Genomic DNA, 14,266 nt, shown 5'->3' on the forward strand with positions numbered 1-14,266 from the left:
AATCCTCTCACCCTCCCACGCCTCTAGCCTGTACCCCAGTTCTTGTATAAATAACAAAAAAATATTTTAAAAAAATTATTATTCCTCCATCCCTGTGACCTGGGCGGCCTCGGAGCTCACCTGTCCAATGGAACTGCTCCCAAGATCACCAGGACTCCTTGTTGCCAGATCCAGTGAACACTCATTCTTCATATCATCACTCAGAGCATCCCGCCCGTCCCCTCCTTCTTCCCCTGGGCTTTCATCCCATCCCGTTTCCTTTGGTTTTATCCTTTCTTAGCCCTTCCTTTGACTCATTCTCCACTTTCTTCATCTCTTTCTCTTCTCATGCTACACACTTTCTGTGCACTATCTCGGTTACTTTCCTCCCGCCCTTATGTTGCTGATACTAGAATCTGCCTGCAGCCATGACTTCCGTTCCCCAAGCTGCACTTGCATAAACCGCCTCAGGAAATGGTCCCATGACCCAGCCAGGTGCCAAGTCAGAACCTGTATATTATTAGTATTAGGAAACACTATACTTTGAAGTTAGGATCTATCAATCTTATTCAATCTTTTTGTCCCAGTACGCAGGATGTCCAGCACATATTGTTTTCCACCATTTTTTGATTATATCCAAAATCACAAGAAATTAAGAGGCCCAGCCCACTGAATTCCCTGGATCACATACTGCTACCTTATCCTAGAAGCAGTACTCAGTCTGGATAAAGGGAAGTTTAGAAGGAACTTGTTCAATATCCTAAATGGAATGTGAGCATAAATGGGCGCACTGGGTTCTCACCATCAAGAAACTGGTCAGAAGGGAGACTCCTGGTGGCACAGGGGTTAAAAGTCTCAGTGCTATCAAGCTATCACCAGCCACTGCAGCCAGAGCTCGACCCCCAGCCAGGGAGGTACCCACATGGCACAGCAGATCTCTCCTGTCTCATGTGCTGCTCCCCTCAGCAGTGTATTTCAGTAGATCCACCTGCTCTGCTCCCCACTGTTTCTGGTGAATCTTCTCACCCCCCCCCCACCTCTGGCCAACACTCCAGACTCATTGCCAAATCCAGTAAACACTCATTCTTCATATCATCACTCAGAGCATCCTGCCTGTCACCCTTCCTTTAAAAAAAAACTGTTCAGAAGTTGTGGAAAGTGTCAGAGCCCCAGATCTCTAGGTCAAGTATTCCCATAGTCGACCTGACCCAAAGATGCTTGAGATCAGGGGTCCTGAGCATTTCAGCCTGGAAGACTACACCCCTGGGTCCCTTTGACCCTCTTAGTTTCAAGCTCAGTCTCAAGTACACTGGCATTGGAGTGTTATTTATCCCTCCCTTCTGGACCTGCTTTTTGCTGGAAGTTTTTTCTAGTATTACTTTCCTACAGAATGAGCGAGTCACTGACAGGGGTCTGGAAAGAATCGTTCATAGTCCAGTCCCAAGGGATGTTAGTATTGCTCCTGCTGGGCCTCTCTGGTGGCGCAAGGGGTTAAGATGCAACTTATGAAGCTATTAACAGCCACTGCAGCATGAGTTCGATCCCCAGCCAGTGAGCTACCCACATGGCTCAGAAGACCTCTCCTGTCTTACCCGCTGAGGGGTCAGCAATGTATTTCAGTCATTCCTCCTGTTCTGTTTCCCGCTCTGTCTCTAGTGAATCCTCTCACCACCCTGCACCTCTGGCCTGTATCCCAGTTCTTGTATGCATAAATATCTTTAAAAAAAAAAATTTGCTCCTTCCAAGTCTTTGGAATTAAAATTCCTCCTCTTCACCTTCACCTCCAACTCCAGGTCACGACTCTTCATCCCACCCTGGACTCTCCCAAATGAGTCTGGTAAAATTCAATTAACGAAAGATGAAGTGAAAAGAAGCAACACAGAGGAGTCAGGGAACAACAGAATTCGGATTTTTTTCTCCCTTTTCTTTTCAAGATGATCCCAACATCCCCACCCCACCTCCAGCAGCAGAGAAATCCCCCAGAGTTCCCCGAATATCAGGACCCCTCAGAGAAAGCCAAGTGGGGTCTCCCTTCTTCCAGCATCAGAAGACCGAGTCCGAGATGGGAGACAGGTAGGTTTTACTCTCCACTGGAACTCTTTTCTTTTACACACTGATAGTATTTAGGCTTAGACAATTGCAAGACACGTCCTCGCTGGGGCCTAGAGGGAGTAGCTTCAGGGAAGGTGTGGCCCAAACATCTGTCTGTCCTTGTTCCTGGATGGATAGCACCTCTGCTGGCCTTACAGACACCGCCCAGTGACCCAGACCTGAAAGGGATGCTACAGTGTGAAGAGAAGGAATCCAGTGCTCCCTCTCCCCTCACTCCCACACCTACTAGTCAACCTGTCCAATGCTTTTGGCAACCACCTAATCCAGTCCACCCTGTGGTAGCTGATAAAACAAAGTCCACATTCTCCCTTTTCTCCAAAAATTAAATCTTGGAAGGCAGCCGCTTGCTTGTCAAGGAAGAAACACAGCAAAATACCCAACTCAGTAGAAAGATAACTGCTGGGGCCTCCCTGGTGGCCTAGGAGTTAAGTCTCAGTGCTATCACTACTAAGGCCTGAGTTCCATCCATGGCCAGAGAGGTGACCCACATGGCCGACACCACTGCCTCACCCGCTACTCCCCTCAGCAGTGTATTTCAGTAGATCCACCTATTCTGCTCTTCACTCTGTCTCTATGTGAATTCTTTACCACCCCTACCATGACAGCCCCCACCCCAGCACCTCTGGCCTATATCCCAGTTCTTATACACAAAATAAAATTTAAAAAATAAATATATAAATAAATCTGATCTCTGCTGAAATGCACATGACACTCTAGAATACGTCAGACCCTGTGCTGGGTCACCTTGGCTCCATCCCAAACCAGGGCAGATGGACACAGAAGTTAGTTCTGTGCCTCCTGATTGAATCTCACAACCTTAGTGTGCTTGGGATTTTAAATATGCAAACATCACAGTGTATTTAACATGTGCTCTGTTCCAACCATCCATGTGCACACTAGCTGTTTGCAGTAATTAACACTCTACTCGTACACATTTAATCGTTTTTACAAGCATTTAGTCTTAACTAAATATTCCCATCAACAGGAAGTTCTAGAATTATATAGTATGGGCCCCAAATATTTGGAGAACATTACACACCTGTCTTAAGCCCAAAACCTGGGTGCCTGAGTTCAGGGTCTGATCATGGCCAGGATGCAAATTTACATCAGGCCCTGTACGCACATCTTTATATGCTCAGTGCTTAGCACAGGTCCAGGCACACAAGAGACCCACCAGAAATGTTTGTTGAATTTAAATAAATCCTGTAAACATCTCACTTGGAGACACCAACCTAGGACACTTTCCCTTACTGCTTCTTCTCCAGAAGCTACTGGTATAACCCGGGTCTGGCAGCAGGGGGCGCACAAGGCTGCTCCAATCCCAGAGGGAATGCCACAAAGGGGATGGATTTAAAACAGGGCTGCAAACGCCTGAGGTGATCTCCCCTCCCCGCGGAGATATGGACTCCTAAGGTGCAATGGGAGGTGAGCAGGGGAAGCGGGTCTCAGCGCCCACTGCATGAACTCCAAACAACTTCTTGGCAAAGCGGCTGCAGGAAAACAGAAGGAGAGAAGCCTCCCACAGCGGTCGGCTGAAACAGCCGCTGTCTCCCAGTCCATCTGGGGAAGGGGCTACAAAGCAGACAATCTTTATTCACAACTGGGGCCGCAGAGGGGAGACACCCCATGTCAGTCCAAAAGCAAAGACAGTGGATGGGGAAGACGGTGCAGGGCGGGCCCTCAGCACTCGTCCTCGCCCAGCAGAGCAAAAGGGTTTCGGGCAGCCAGGCTGGACCCAGGAGCTGAGGTTGGGGTGTCCTCATCCCCTTCCCCCTCCTCATCTGCATCCCGATCCTCCTCTCCCTCCTCCTCACAGGAGCTGCTCAGCTCTTCCTCTTCCTCCTCCTCCTCGTCACCCGCCGGCCCCACTCTGCCCTGCAAAACCACCAGTTCCGTGGTCTCCGGATGGGACTCCCAGGTGCCTGCGGAAGCAGAACAAGAGAAGGAATGGAAGGGTTTTAAGCAAGGAACTACTGACCAAGACAGACAAAGACACGGGAAAGGCAACGATGAAGGGTAACATAATTTTTATAGCTGCTGGCATTCATTTGTTCATCCATTCATTCATTCATCCATTCGCTCCCCCATGCTCCCGCGTGCTGGGCAATGACCAGAAGCTCTGCACACCTTAACTCGCCAGTGGGCAACTAGCACCCTGGTTTTGCACATGAGGAAACCACCTGAGAGATGCTCAGTAACTGAGTTGGCCAACAGGTACAGAAGCCAGGTTTGCCCCTCACTGAGTGGCCACAAAGCCGGGGGGGGGGGGGGGGGGGGGCCTGGATATCACAGCAGGGGGTGGGGAAGAACACAATGGCCTGACCTTTCTGGTCATTGTAGCCAGGGGGTTGGAAACACAGGCTGAGGCGGCCATCCAGTGCCAGACGCAGGAGGCTGTTGGCCGCTCTGTACACGTCATTCCGCGCCGCCTTGGCTGTCTTGTAACCACGTTTCTCTGCCCAGGCTGCAGGGAGGAGAGAATGGGGAGGGAAGCCAGGCCCAGTCACCATTAGCCTATGCCCACAACACAGTCCTTTCAGTTTTCCCCAGAACATCCAGACCAGAGATCTGGCTGGCCCGGTGATAGAAATCTAGGGGTGTTCCATTCAAGGCAGAACCTCTGAGGAGAGGAGGAAACAGAGCAGGTCCTGAGCAGGATAAAGGGTGAGGGGAGAAGCCTGGCACGTGGAGCCCACCTTCACAGATATCCCAGGCACACCAGGGGTGATCCGCTGAGGGGTCCTCGGCCTCGGGGTGGCGCAGGTGGAGCAGGACCTGCACAGGGATCCTGGAGGCCAGGTAGCCCACGGCAGTGTACGGCTCCTGGATTTGGGCGATGGGGTAGATCCCCGCCAGGACCTGAGGAAAATAAGTGGACTTAGCACCGTCCTCCTTGTCCTGCCTTCTCTCCCCCACTCCCTCTGCCCTCATACCTGCAACTGCCTGGGCAGCAGAGAAGGGAATATGAGGCCAGGGCAGTCACAGAGCTTCACGGAGGGAGTGAGGAAGTAGGTTTGAAAGTATCGGGTGTGGCCTGGGGTTCTGGAGACACTCACGACCTTCCGCCCCACCAGTCCGTTGATCAGAGAGGACTTCCCCACATTGGGAAAACCTGAGGAAGGCAAGGAAAATGAGTTTTTGACAGATCCTTACCCTGTGACAGACAGGACTCAGTGCCATAGCTGTGGGTGAAAGGGGAAATAAGGCACAGAAATAAAGGAAGCGGTTTGACATTGCAAACAACAAATCAGGCTCTGGACTGCCAGGTTTCCTTATTTTGCAGAGCAGCCATCTCCAGCCACAGAGCGGTCAGGAGTAAATGAGAAACCCACACAGTCGTGTCTTGGCGGACTGTGTGCCCAGTGCCAGTGAGACACGCACCTCGTAACCTCACAACATCTCCAAGGAGAAGGCTAGAAGCTCTGGGGGTTCATGACCACCACCGTCATTCTGGCCACCCGGATCTGCACATGATGCTCAGCACAGAGGTCTCGGCGCGAGGACCTCCCTGCCAAAGGCTGTTTCCTCCACCCCACCTCAGCTACCCACTCCGGTGGTCAGACCCTGGCCCTGCCCCTCACACCTCTGAAGTGTCAACTGCAAGCACCCCTCTCTGCCCTGCTATCCCCTTTCCAGCCCACTTACTCCGGTTCCTCCATTCCCATCATTCTTTGGCCATGCCTTAGCAGGGAACATGACACTTAAGACCTGACTCAGGTCCTCATTTTCCTTCTTACCAACTGAGATCCACAATCCCACTCTACAGTCCTCCTTCATAGACCTCAAACTCCCCGGTCCCGCCTCCCCCCTCCATTTTACTCATCTAGCAAGGCCCCCATCCTATAAAATGCTACCCTGCCCTGCTGGGCAGCTGATGGAGGTCTGGGAAAGATGCAGTACATGCCAGCAATGCTGTTTACAAGAAAATGGAGAAGAAAACCACCCCTGCCATTCCCATCTCTCTGCCCCCTTTATAGTGAAACTCCTTAAATAAAAAGACTGGTCTATTTTTGCCACCACTTCGTCATGCCATCTTCTTTGAGACTATAAAGTACAACATATTCAAATATGCACAAAACATAAACGTGCCAAATGAACCCACATCATCCACCCTGGGCCCCGGATGTGATGCGCTTCCTCAGAAGCCCCAGTTGCCCCTTAATCATGACACTCTCCCTCCACACATGACCTAATGTTTCTCTTCAGTTTCATGGCCTATGTAGCCCCAATGGTGTGGTTCAGTTCTGTACCTTCTGCACATTATACAAACATGTGCAGCCCCTTTCTCCGAGGACGCCATCTGAAGTTCCACCAGGTTCTGGCCCATTCGCTTGTCAGTCTACTCCGTCTGGCTTTCTCTCCTCCACGCCACTGAAACTGCTGATCTTCCTGGTGCCACGCCTGCTGAGCGCGTCTGTTCTCATCTCACCGCCCATCAGCAACATTGAACCAGCTGAGCCCTCCTTTCCTCATTTCATTCTTTATTTCATTCATTCCTCTCCTCTCTTTTCATTTGAGTTCAAGGACACTCTCTGGGTTTCCTTCTCTTAACTCAATCTCCTTATGTCAGCCTGGCCTCCTTCTCTCTACCCACCTCCTCTCCCACAACAATTCATCCAGTTCCACAGCTTTAAATACATTTATATCCACCAATGGCTCCCCAAACCAAACCTCCCTCAACTTTAAATCTCTAGTCCATTCCCCTAAGCTCTAGGCTCCTAGATCACAATTCCACTTGGGATATTTCATTTTTTTTTTTTTTTTTTTTTATTTATAGAGGCATGTTTTTTATTATTTATTTATTTATTTGTTTGTTTGTTTGTTTTGTTTATACATGCACTGGGTACAGTCAGAAGCGCGGGAGGGCGAGAGAATTCACCAGAGCAGAGCGAGGAGCAGAGCAGGCAGAAGGACTGAAGTACATCTCCCGGAGCAGCGGGCGGCAGGAGAGGCCTGCGCGCCATGTGGGACCCTCCTCCGGTGGCCGGGGAGCAGCCGGGGATCGAACCGGCGCCGCAGAGGTCGCCGGCAGCTTCGCAACCCAGCGCTCAACCGCTGCGCCACTGGGGAGGCCCTGGGATATTTCATTTTTCAAAAAATATTTATTTAGGGCCTCCCCGGTGGCGCAGCGGTTGAGCACTGGGTTGCGAAGCTGCCCGCAGCCTCTGCAGCGCCGGTTCGATCCCCGGCTGCTCCCCGGCCACAGGAGGTGGGTCCCACATGGCGCGCAGACCTCTCCTGCCGCCCGCTGCTCCCCTCAGCAGTGTATTTCGTCAGTCTCCCTGTTCTGCTCCCCGCTCTGGCTCTGGTGAATTCTCTCACCCTCCCGTGCTTCTGACTGTACCCAGTGCTTGTATAAATAAATCTTTAACCAAAAAAAAATATATATATATTTATTTTTGCATAGAAGAACTGGGATGTAGGCCAGAGGTGTGTGTGTGGGAAGGGGTGGTGGTGGTGAAAGGATTCACCAGAGACAGAGTGGGGAGCAAAGCAGGCGGATTTACTGAAATACACTGCTGAGGGGAGCAGCAGGCGAGGCAGGAGAAGTCTGTTGTGCCTTATGTGGGTTATCTCCCTGGCCGGGGATCAAACTCAGGCTGTAGTGGTAATAGTGCTGAGACCAGCAAGGCCCCTTGAGAAATTTTTAATTTAATTTAATTTTTTTAAGATTTATTTATTTATTTACACAAGCACTGGGTATAGTCAGAAGTGTGGGAGGGTGAGAGAATTCACCAGAGCCAGAGTAGGGAGCAGAACAGGCAGAAGGACTGAAGTACACTGCTGAGGGGAGCAGCGGGGGCGGCAGGAGAGGTCTGTGCGCCATGTGGGACCCTCGCCAGCCGCCGGTGATCAAACCCACGCTACAGAGGCTGCGGGCAGCTTCGCAACCCAGCGCTTAACCGCTGCACCACCAGGGGAGGCCCTAATTTAATTTCTGATCCACATCAACCACCCTCTCCAAACCTAATCCTCTTCCAATCTTCCTGTTGCAGCGTTCCTAGTTGCCAGAACAAAAACCTGGGAGTCCTTCTCATTCCTCTTTGTCTTTTCCTCAAGTATAACCCACAAGCAATCCCATTTTCTCTACCTTCAAATTTCACAGTTTCTGACCATGGGTCACTGCCTCCACCTCTTCTGCTCTGCTATGAGCAACTCTGATCACTCCCCTAGACTGTGCAAGCCGCCACTGTGCTCTCTGCTTCCTTTCTTGCCAACCCCTACCATTTACTCCCCCACTCGGCACATAGAATAAACTTTAAAAAACTCAGATTCTTCTACTCCCCTACAGAAACCCATCACTGGCTTCTTATCAGACTTGGAATCAAACCCAAATGCCTTCTCCTGGCCACAGGACTTACGCAAGGCCTGTGAATTTCCTGACCTCATTCCCAGCTCTCTTTCTTGGTCCTATACCCCGACCTCCCCAGCACTCTGCCCAGTCATACCATCAAGTTCATTCCCACCTCAAGACCCTCTATTTTCGGACCTCTTGAGTGTTAAGCCCTGGCCCCACATCTGTACTTGGTCACTGCATCTCACCCTCCTGCACTCATCTCAGGAGCCTGTCACGAGGGCCCCTCCTCTCCCAGTGGCCATCCACCCTCTTTCATGGTCCCTAAATAATATGATCTCAGATCATGAATCAATTTATTCACAAGAAAACAAATACCGTGAGGGTCAGGCCTTTCCTTTCATTTCTACGGCTGCATGTCCCAACCTAGAGCGCCACCTGGCACTCAGGACTGGCCACGGAGAGGACAGGTGACTGGGAGCTGGGGGGAAATCCACACTCAAGGCTGCCTGTTCCACAGAACATGCCCCCTCGCCCCAACATACACAACACCCTGAACACAACTTGGTGCAGAGGCTACTGAGAGGGAACAGGGGCGCTGGGAGGGAGAGCAGAGGAGATGACAGGAAAGGGAACAATGTCAGAAAGGCAGACCTTTTTGCAAGACAAAAAAGAGACTGAAAGGTAAATGAAGAACTGTCTCTGAGAAGCCCCACTACTCTGCTCTCCCTAATTTCTTCTGGCCTTGGACCTTTTTGTTTCTAATATCACCTCAGAAACAACTTTGTCAAAGTCACTCTCACTTCTCCCACCCAAGATGAAGAGGGGCCCTGGGCCTTAACCCCACATTCCCTGCTGAGAACAGAGACAAAGCTCTTAATTAAAGATATTCATTGACAACAGGCACAGGGTAAGATCCAGAAGGACTCCAATACTACCTAAGCCCCTACTATGATTTAATAATCACTCTACTGCTATGGACCAACAACTACAACTGAAACACTTAATATACATAAATCATTTCAACAATGTCTAATACAGAGTAACATACAAATGCTGAAGTTATTAAATGATTACCATTATTATTATTATTATCATCACAACTTATCAGCGCATTAGGCTCTCCATACACTATTTCTTTCTCTCTTCACATCCATTCCTTTCATTGGGTTATCAGTATCCTCAGGTTTTAAATCAAAGTAACCGAGACTCAGAATGGTAACATCTTGATAAAAATCAAAACCAGGGGCCTCCCTGGTGGCGCAAGGGGTTAAACACAGCACTGTGAAGCTATCCGCAGAGTTCTATCCCTGGCCAGCCAGGAAGCTACCCACATGGCACAGCAGACATCTCCTGTTTTGCCCGTTACTCCCCTCAGCAGTGTACTTCAGTCAGTCAGTCAGTCTACCTGTTCTGTTCCCTGCTGTCTCTGGTGAATCCTCTCTCTCTCTCTCTCTCTCTCTCTCTCTCTCTCTCTCTCTCTCTCTTTCTCTCTCTCTCTCTCTCTCTCTCTCACTCTCACACACACACACACACACACACATCCCCCTCTGCACCTCTGGCCTATACCCCAATTCCTGTATGCATACATAAATCTTTAAAAAAAAAAAAAAAAGAAAGATCAAAATCAGCTGAGAAGAGGTAGACTTTAACTTGGCCACTACAGCAGACAGCTTCCTCTCTCTCTTGGACCCTGGAGCGTCAAGAGACTTGACCACCCTCCCTCTTACAAATGTGGGAACCGGGCCTCCCAGGTGGTGCAGCGGTTGAGCGCTGGGTTGCGAAGCTGCCCGCGGCCTCTGCGGTGCCGGTTCCATCCCCGGATACTCCCCGGCCACTGGAGGAGGGTCCCACATGGCGCGCAGACCTCTCCTGCCGCCCGCTGCACCCCTCAGCAGTGTACTTCAGTCCTTCTGCCTGCTCTGCTCCCCGCTCTGGCTCTGGTGAATTCTCTCACCCTCCCGCGCTTCTGACTGTACCCAGTGCTTGTATAAATAAATAAAAATAAATAAATAAATCTTTAAAAAAAAAAAAATGCGGAAATCCCATACCTCCTCAGAGGCCACCACACCTGACCACTGCCTCCTTACCCACACAGCCGATGGTCACCACCCCGTCCTTGTAGCGCTCCCGAGTCGGGCCAGTGGGCTCCATTGCCGAGTCAGTCTGCTGCTCCACCAGGACTGCCGGCCCATCCTCCTCGTCATCTTCCTCCCCGGAGCCATTACCCCAGGTGGCCCCGGCCACATCCCGGGCAATCTTCTCCCGCCAGCTGCTCAAGTCCACTACTCAGGAAGGAAAAGATGAAGAAGGTTCTCCCCAGGGCCCATAGATAATGGTACAGACCTCACACAATTCAGTTGGTATACCTGCGCCCTCTGTAGTAGCATGGTGCCAACCTACCACAGGGACTCTCCACAGCCTTCATGTGACCCCACCCTGGAATCATGCTCATATCTGAGTTTTTGAAAACTACTCAGAGAACTGAAGGCAGCAAACACCTGGGGCTCCTGCCTTCCTGCTGCCTCTCTTGTCCCACCAAGTCAGTCTGCTCCCTCTTCCATCCTCCCTCTGCCATCTTGCCATAAAGTCCACAATGGAGGGCTTGACTTTGGGAAATGTGAAAATGACTCAGGGCCTGACCTCCCCCATGACCCCCCATAGCCTCCTCTGAGGGGCACATACCTTTTCCCGCGGTGATGGCTTCACAGGCTCTCAGCAACTGCTCCGGCCCCAGGGCCCGAGTCCATCCTCTCCCCCGCCTCCGACTCTTCTTCAAAACTGAGATCAGAGGGCAAAAAGGGTTTCATGCACCCCATCTCTCCCACCACTCTTCAGGCCAAGATCAGGTACCCCCCTGTTAACTTTTTCTGTTCTCCCCTTTGTCCCCTGCCATCCCACCTCTCCCATGAGCCCTTCTCCTTGCCCACTCACCACTAGAGTCCTGTGGGGCACGGGGGTCTCTCGGGAAAGAGGTGAAAAGGACGATATGGAGCTGGGGATAATGTTGGTGGAAGTAATGCTTCCAGGCAACCACAAGAGCTGGGGGCGCCAGATCCACCTTATTCAGGACCAGCACCAGGGCCAGTCCAAGTTCTCCAGTCACGTACTCGTAAAGTGCTGGTGGGAAATTCACAACCTGGGACAGGGTTGGTAAGGAGACGGAGCAATGACAGGTCAACCCAGAGTTCTCAGCCTCCAGTTCCCCAATCATCAACACAGCCTGGAGACAACACTCTGGTGGTATCAGATTTTGGGGTAAAAGGGTAAATCGGCCAAAGTGAACTAGGAACACAAAGCAAGAGGTAAGAAACATCTGTGCATTTGTTTCTGGGGGACTTCCCACATGTCCTGCCAAAAACAAGAGAACAAAACTAGCACACTGGAGTAAAGGCTGCGACCAGGCACAGGGAGGGGGCTAGGACAGAAATTAATAATCTAGCATTTTCCTGTGTACGCAAACATATGTGTGTGCATGTACACGTCTGCATGTCTGCGTTGAGAACATGTTTGTATGTGTGTGAATGCAGAGGTGTATGCATTTGTGAGACTGCATATAGGAGTAGTATGTGTGAGTCATTAAGGACGTCCAACCTAAATATTCCCACAGACCTCCCTTTCCGCCACCAGAGGACAGCAGTGAAGTGGCTGAGCCAGGCTTACTCAGGGCTGCCCAGCAACAGTCTTGAGCCTTAACCCTAGCATCCAAGTGAGGCTGAGTCTGTGGTAACTGCTGTGGCAGGCAGGAGGAAACCCCGGCTGCCTTCATAGAGTCCCCTGGAGCACCACACTGGGGCTTTGTATCTGTCTAGGTGGGTTGGGAAACAGGATATGCAATTTGTCACAGAGTTAAAGGAGAAGAGAGTTAGCTGGCCTGAGGCAGAGTGCCAGGCCGAGACACAGATAAAGGACTGGGCACTGACCGCGGGTATTAGCATGGCAGAGTAGATGGGAAAGGAACGAGGATACCTCTTATGTCCCAACTCCTACCTTTGCCCTTTAAACTCTTTCTCCCTCCTCCCTAGAATCTTCTTCCTTCCTCCCCCTTGTCTGCCTTCATGCCCAGTACTCACTGGATGTCGGATATCAGTGATGAGCAGGACAATGTCAGACATCTCTAACACCCGCCACAGCTGCCTCCACGTCTAAAAAAACAAAATCAGCAGAAGAGAACCTGAGCTCAGAGTTTCTCTCCTGCCTGACCCCAGACCCACATAAATGTGGCTCATTATGCCCCACTTCTATACCTGCTCCGTTCTCACCTCTAGATTGTGCTCAAAGTAGCTGAGTTTCTCAGAGGCGTAAGCCCCATGAATCTTCCCAAGATACTCCTGGAAGCTCCGCTCCTCCTGGCTCATTAGTTGCTCCTTGGACATCTCATAGCTCCAAGGAGGACGGCGGGGAAAGTCCAGGACTGGAACATCAAGGAAAGTACCAAGTAAGTCTGAGGATAGTTTCAGCATCAAAGGTGACTCCCAGATCCCTCCTTCCTTATGGTAAGCTTTTATTTTTCCAAACTCCCCCACTGCCTGTCCCAAAATCCAGACACCGAGCTCTCACTCACTTGAACCAGGCTGATAGACCTCCCGGATGTCCAGCTCCAACACCTCAGCACTGACCGGCTGGAGCACTTGCTCCCGGGCAGCTCGCTTTCTCCTCTCCACCTCTTCCCGGCTGTCTCGCTCAAAATGCAGTCGGTATCTAACAGGGCAGGGACAGCGTCCATCACAACACTGTGGCCACAAACTCCCCTCTCGGGCGACAAGCTCACAAAGCTTTCTCTCCAGAGTTCAAGTCTTCTCTCTATGCGGGCACTCCCCATGTTCCTCTTTCAAGCAACATTCGTCTTTTCCCTCAGCCCCACGGTTCTCAAAGCTAAGCTCTCTCCAGTCCCTCGGAGGGAGGACTGTGTCCCGCTCCGGTGAGCTGGCGGCCCGCCGAGAACCGAGGCACCCAGCCCCACACCTCCAGGAGCGGCTCCAACAGCAGCACCCGCGATCCCCCCAAACTCGGACTGCAGGGTGGGCGGGGAAGTCCCGGGCAGCGCCCCCCGCCCACCCTCACCGATTTGGGTCATAGCCTCGCGGGCCCAGCCCCTGGGACGGCTGCTGGTTGAGCCTGCGGATGTGATGGGTCACAGACTCCCCATCGGAGGTGTCGGTCTGCTCCTCCCGCCGCTCCCGGCTCCCGCTGCGGCTGTTGGAACTGGATCGCAGCCCATCTTGAAGCCCTGCGGGGAGGAGCCGGTGACGCCAGTGCTGGCCGACTCTCGGGGACGCAAGACCCCCTTCCCCGGCAGGCCTGGCTCCCTCTCACCCCACCCCACTTAAATTGGGGCCCGGGCTCCCCAGTCACCCGGTCCTGGGCCCTCCCGGATGTGCGTGGGGGGGGGAAATCACTTCTCCAGGAATCTGCGGGGACGGCGCCCCGCTGGAGCTGGAGGATTTCCCCTCCCCCAACTCGCCATCCTTCTCCACCCCTTCCAGATGTGGGGGGGCTGGGTGGGGTGAGGGAATCCCCTCCGCGGTCACCCGCACGCACCGGCGCGCGGCCACCAGCCCCTCCCACGCCCCCAGGTGTGCGGGCACACCCCTCCTTCCAGAGGTGCGGGAGCCCGAGCCCCGCCCCCTCCCCGGCTCCCGCACTCACCCCGCTTCCGCTCCCGCTTGTCCTGCAGCTGCTTCTTCTTCTGCTTCACGCTGAAGGGCTTCTTCCTCGGCATGGCCCGGACCAGTCCCCTGGCCCGCCCTCCGCGGAGCTCCCGCCGCCTCAACTGACTCCCCGGCGGCCCCCGCCGCAAGGGCCCGGGACCCTGAGGGGGCGGGGCTCTGGGTGACGTCAGCGGGCGACTCGGCGCCCGCGGCCGGGCGGGAGGCGGTG

At 52.5% G+C, this 14,266-nt stretch overlaps 1 protein-coding gene across 2 annotated transcripts; it reads right to left on the reverse strand.

The window, feature by feature from the left end:
* Positions 1 to 1,567: 1,567 nt before the first annotated feature.
* On the reverse strand, positions 1,568 to 14,190 carry GNL1 (G protein nucleolar 1 (putative)). 2 transcript variants are annotated; one of them, XM_054698564.1, is made up of 13 exons: positions 14,036 to 14,190; positions 13,451 to 13,616; positions 12,951 to 13,087; positions 12,649 to 12,800; positions 12,460 to 12,531; positions 11,321 to 11,525; positions 11,072 to 11,167; positions 10,477 to 10,671; positions 5,025 to 5,203; positions 4,788 to 4,950; positions 4,415 to 4,555; positions 3,906 to 4,013; positions 1,568 to 2,249 (listed from the first exon to the last, which is right to left on the reverse strand). In XM_054698564.1, the coding sequence occupies exons 1-13, from the start codon at positions 14,106 to 14,108 to the stop codon at positions 2,086 to 2,088; spliced, it is 1,851 nt and encodes a 616-aa protein (XP_054554539.1). In that variant the 5' UTR covers positions 14,109 to 14,190; the 3' UTR covers positions 1,568 to 2,085. The 2 variants fall into 2 exon arrangements, with proteins under 2 accessions (XP_054554539.1, XP_037375201.1); XM_037519304.2 differs by lacking the exon at positions 1,568 to 2,249 and having other exon boundaries at positions 2,256 to 4,013.
* Positions 14,191 to 14,266: the final 76 nt, after the last annotated feature.

Source organism: Talpa occidentalis, unplaced genomic scaffold (assembly GCF_014898055.3).
Source record: "Talpa occidentalis isolate TD23 unplaced genomic scaffold, MPIMG_talOcc4v2.1 talOcc4.2, whole genome shotgun sequence".
Taxonomy (NCBI): Eukaryota; Metazoa; Chordata; class Mammalia; order Eulipotyphla; family Talpidae; genus Talpa; species Talpa occidentalis.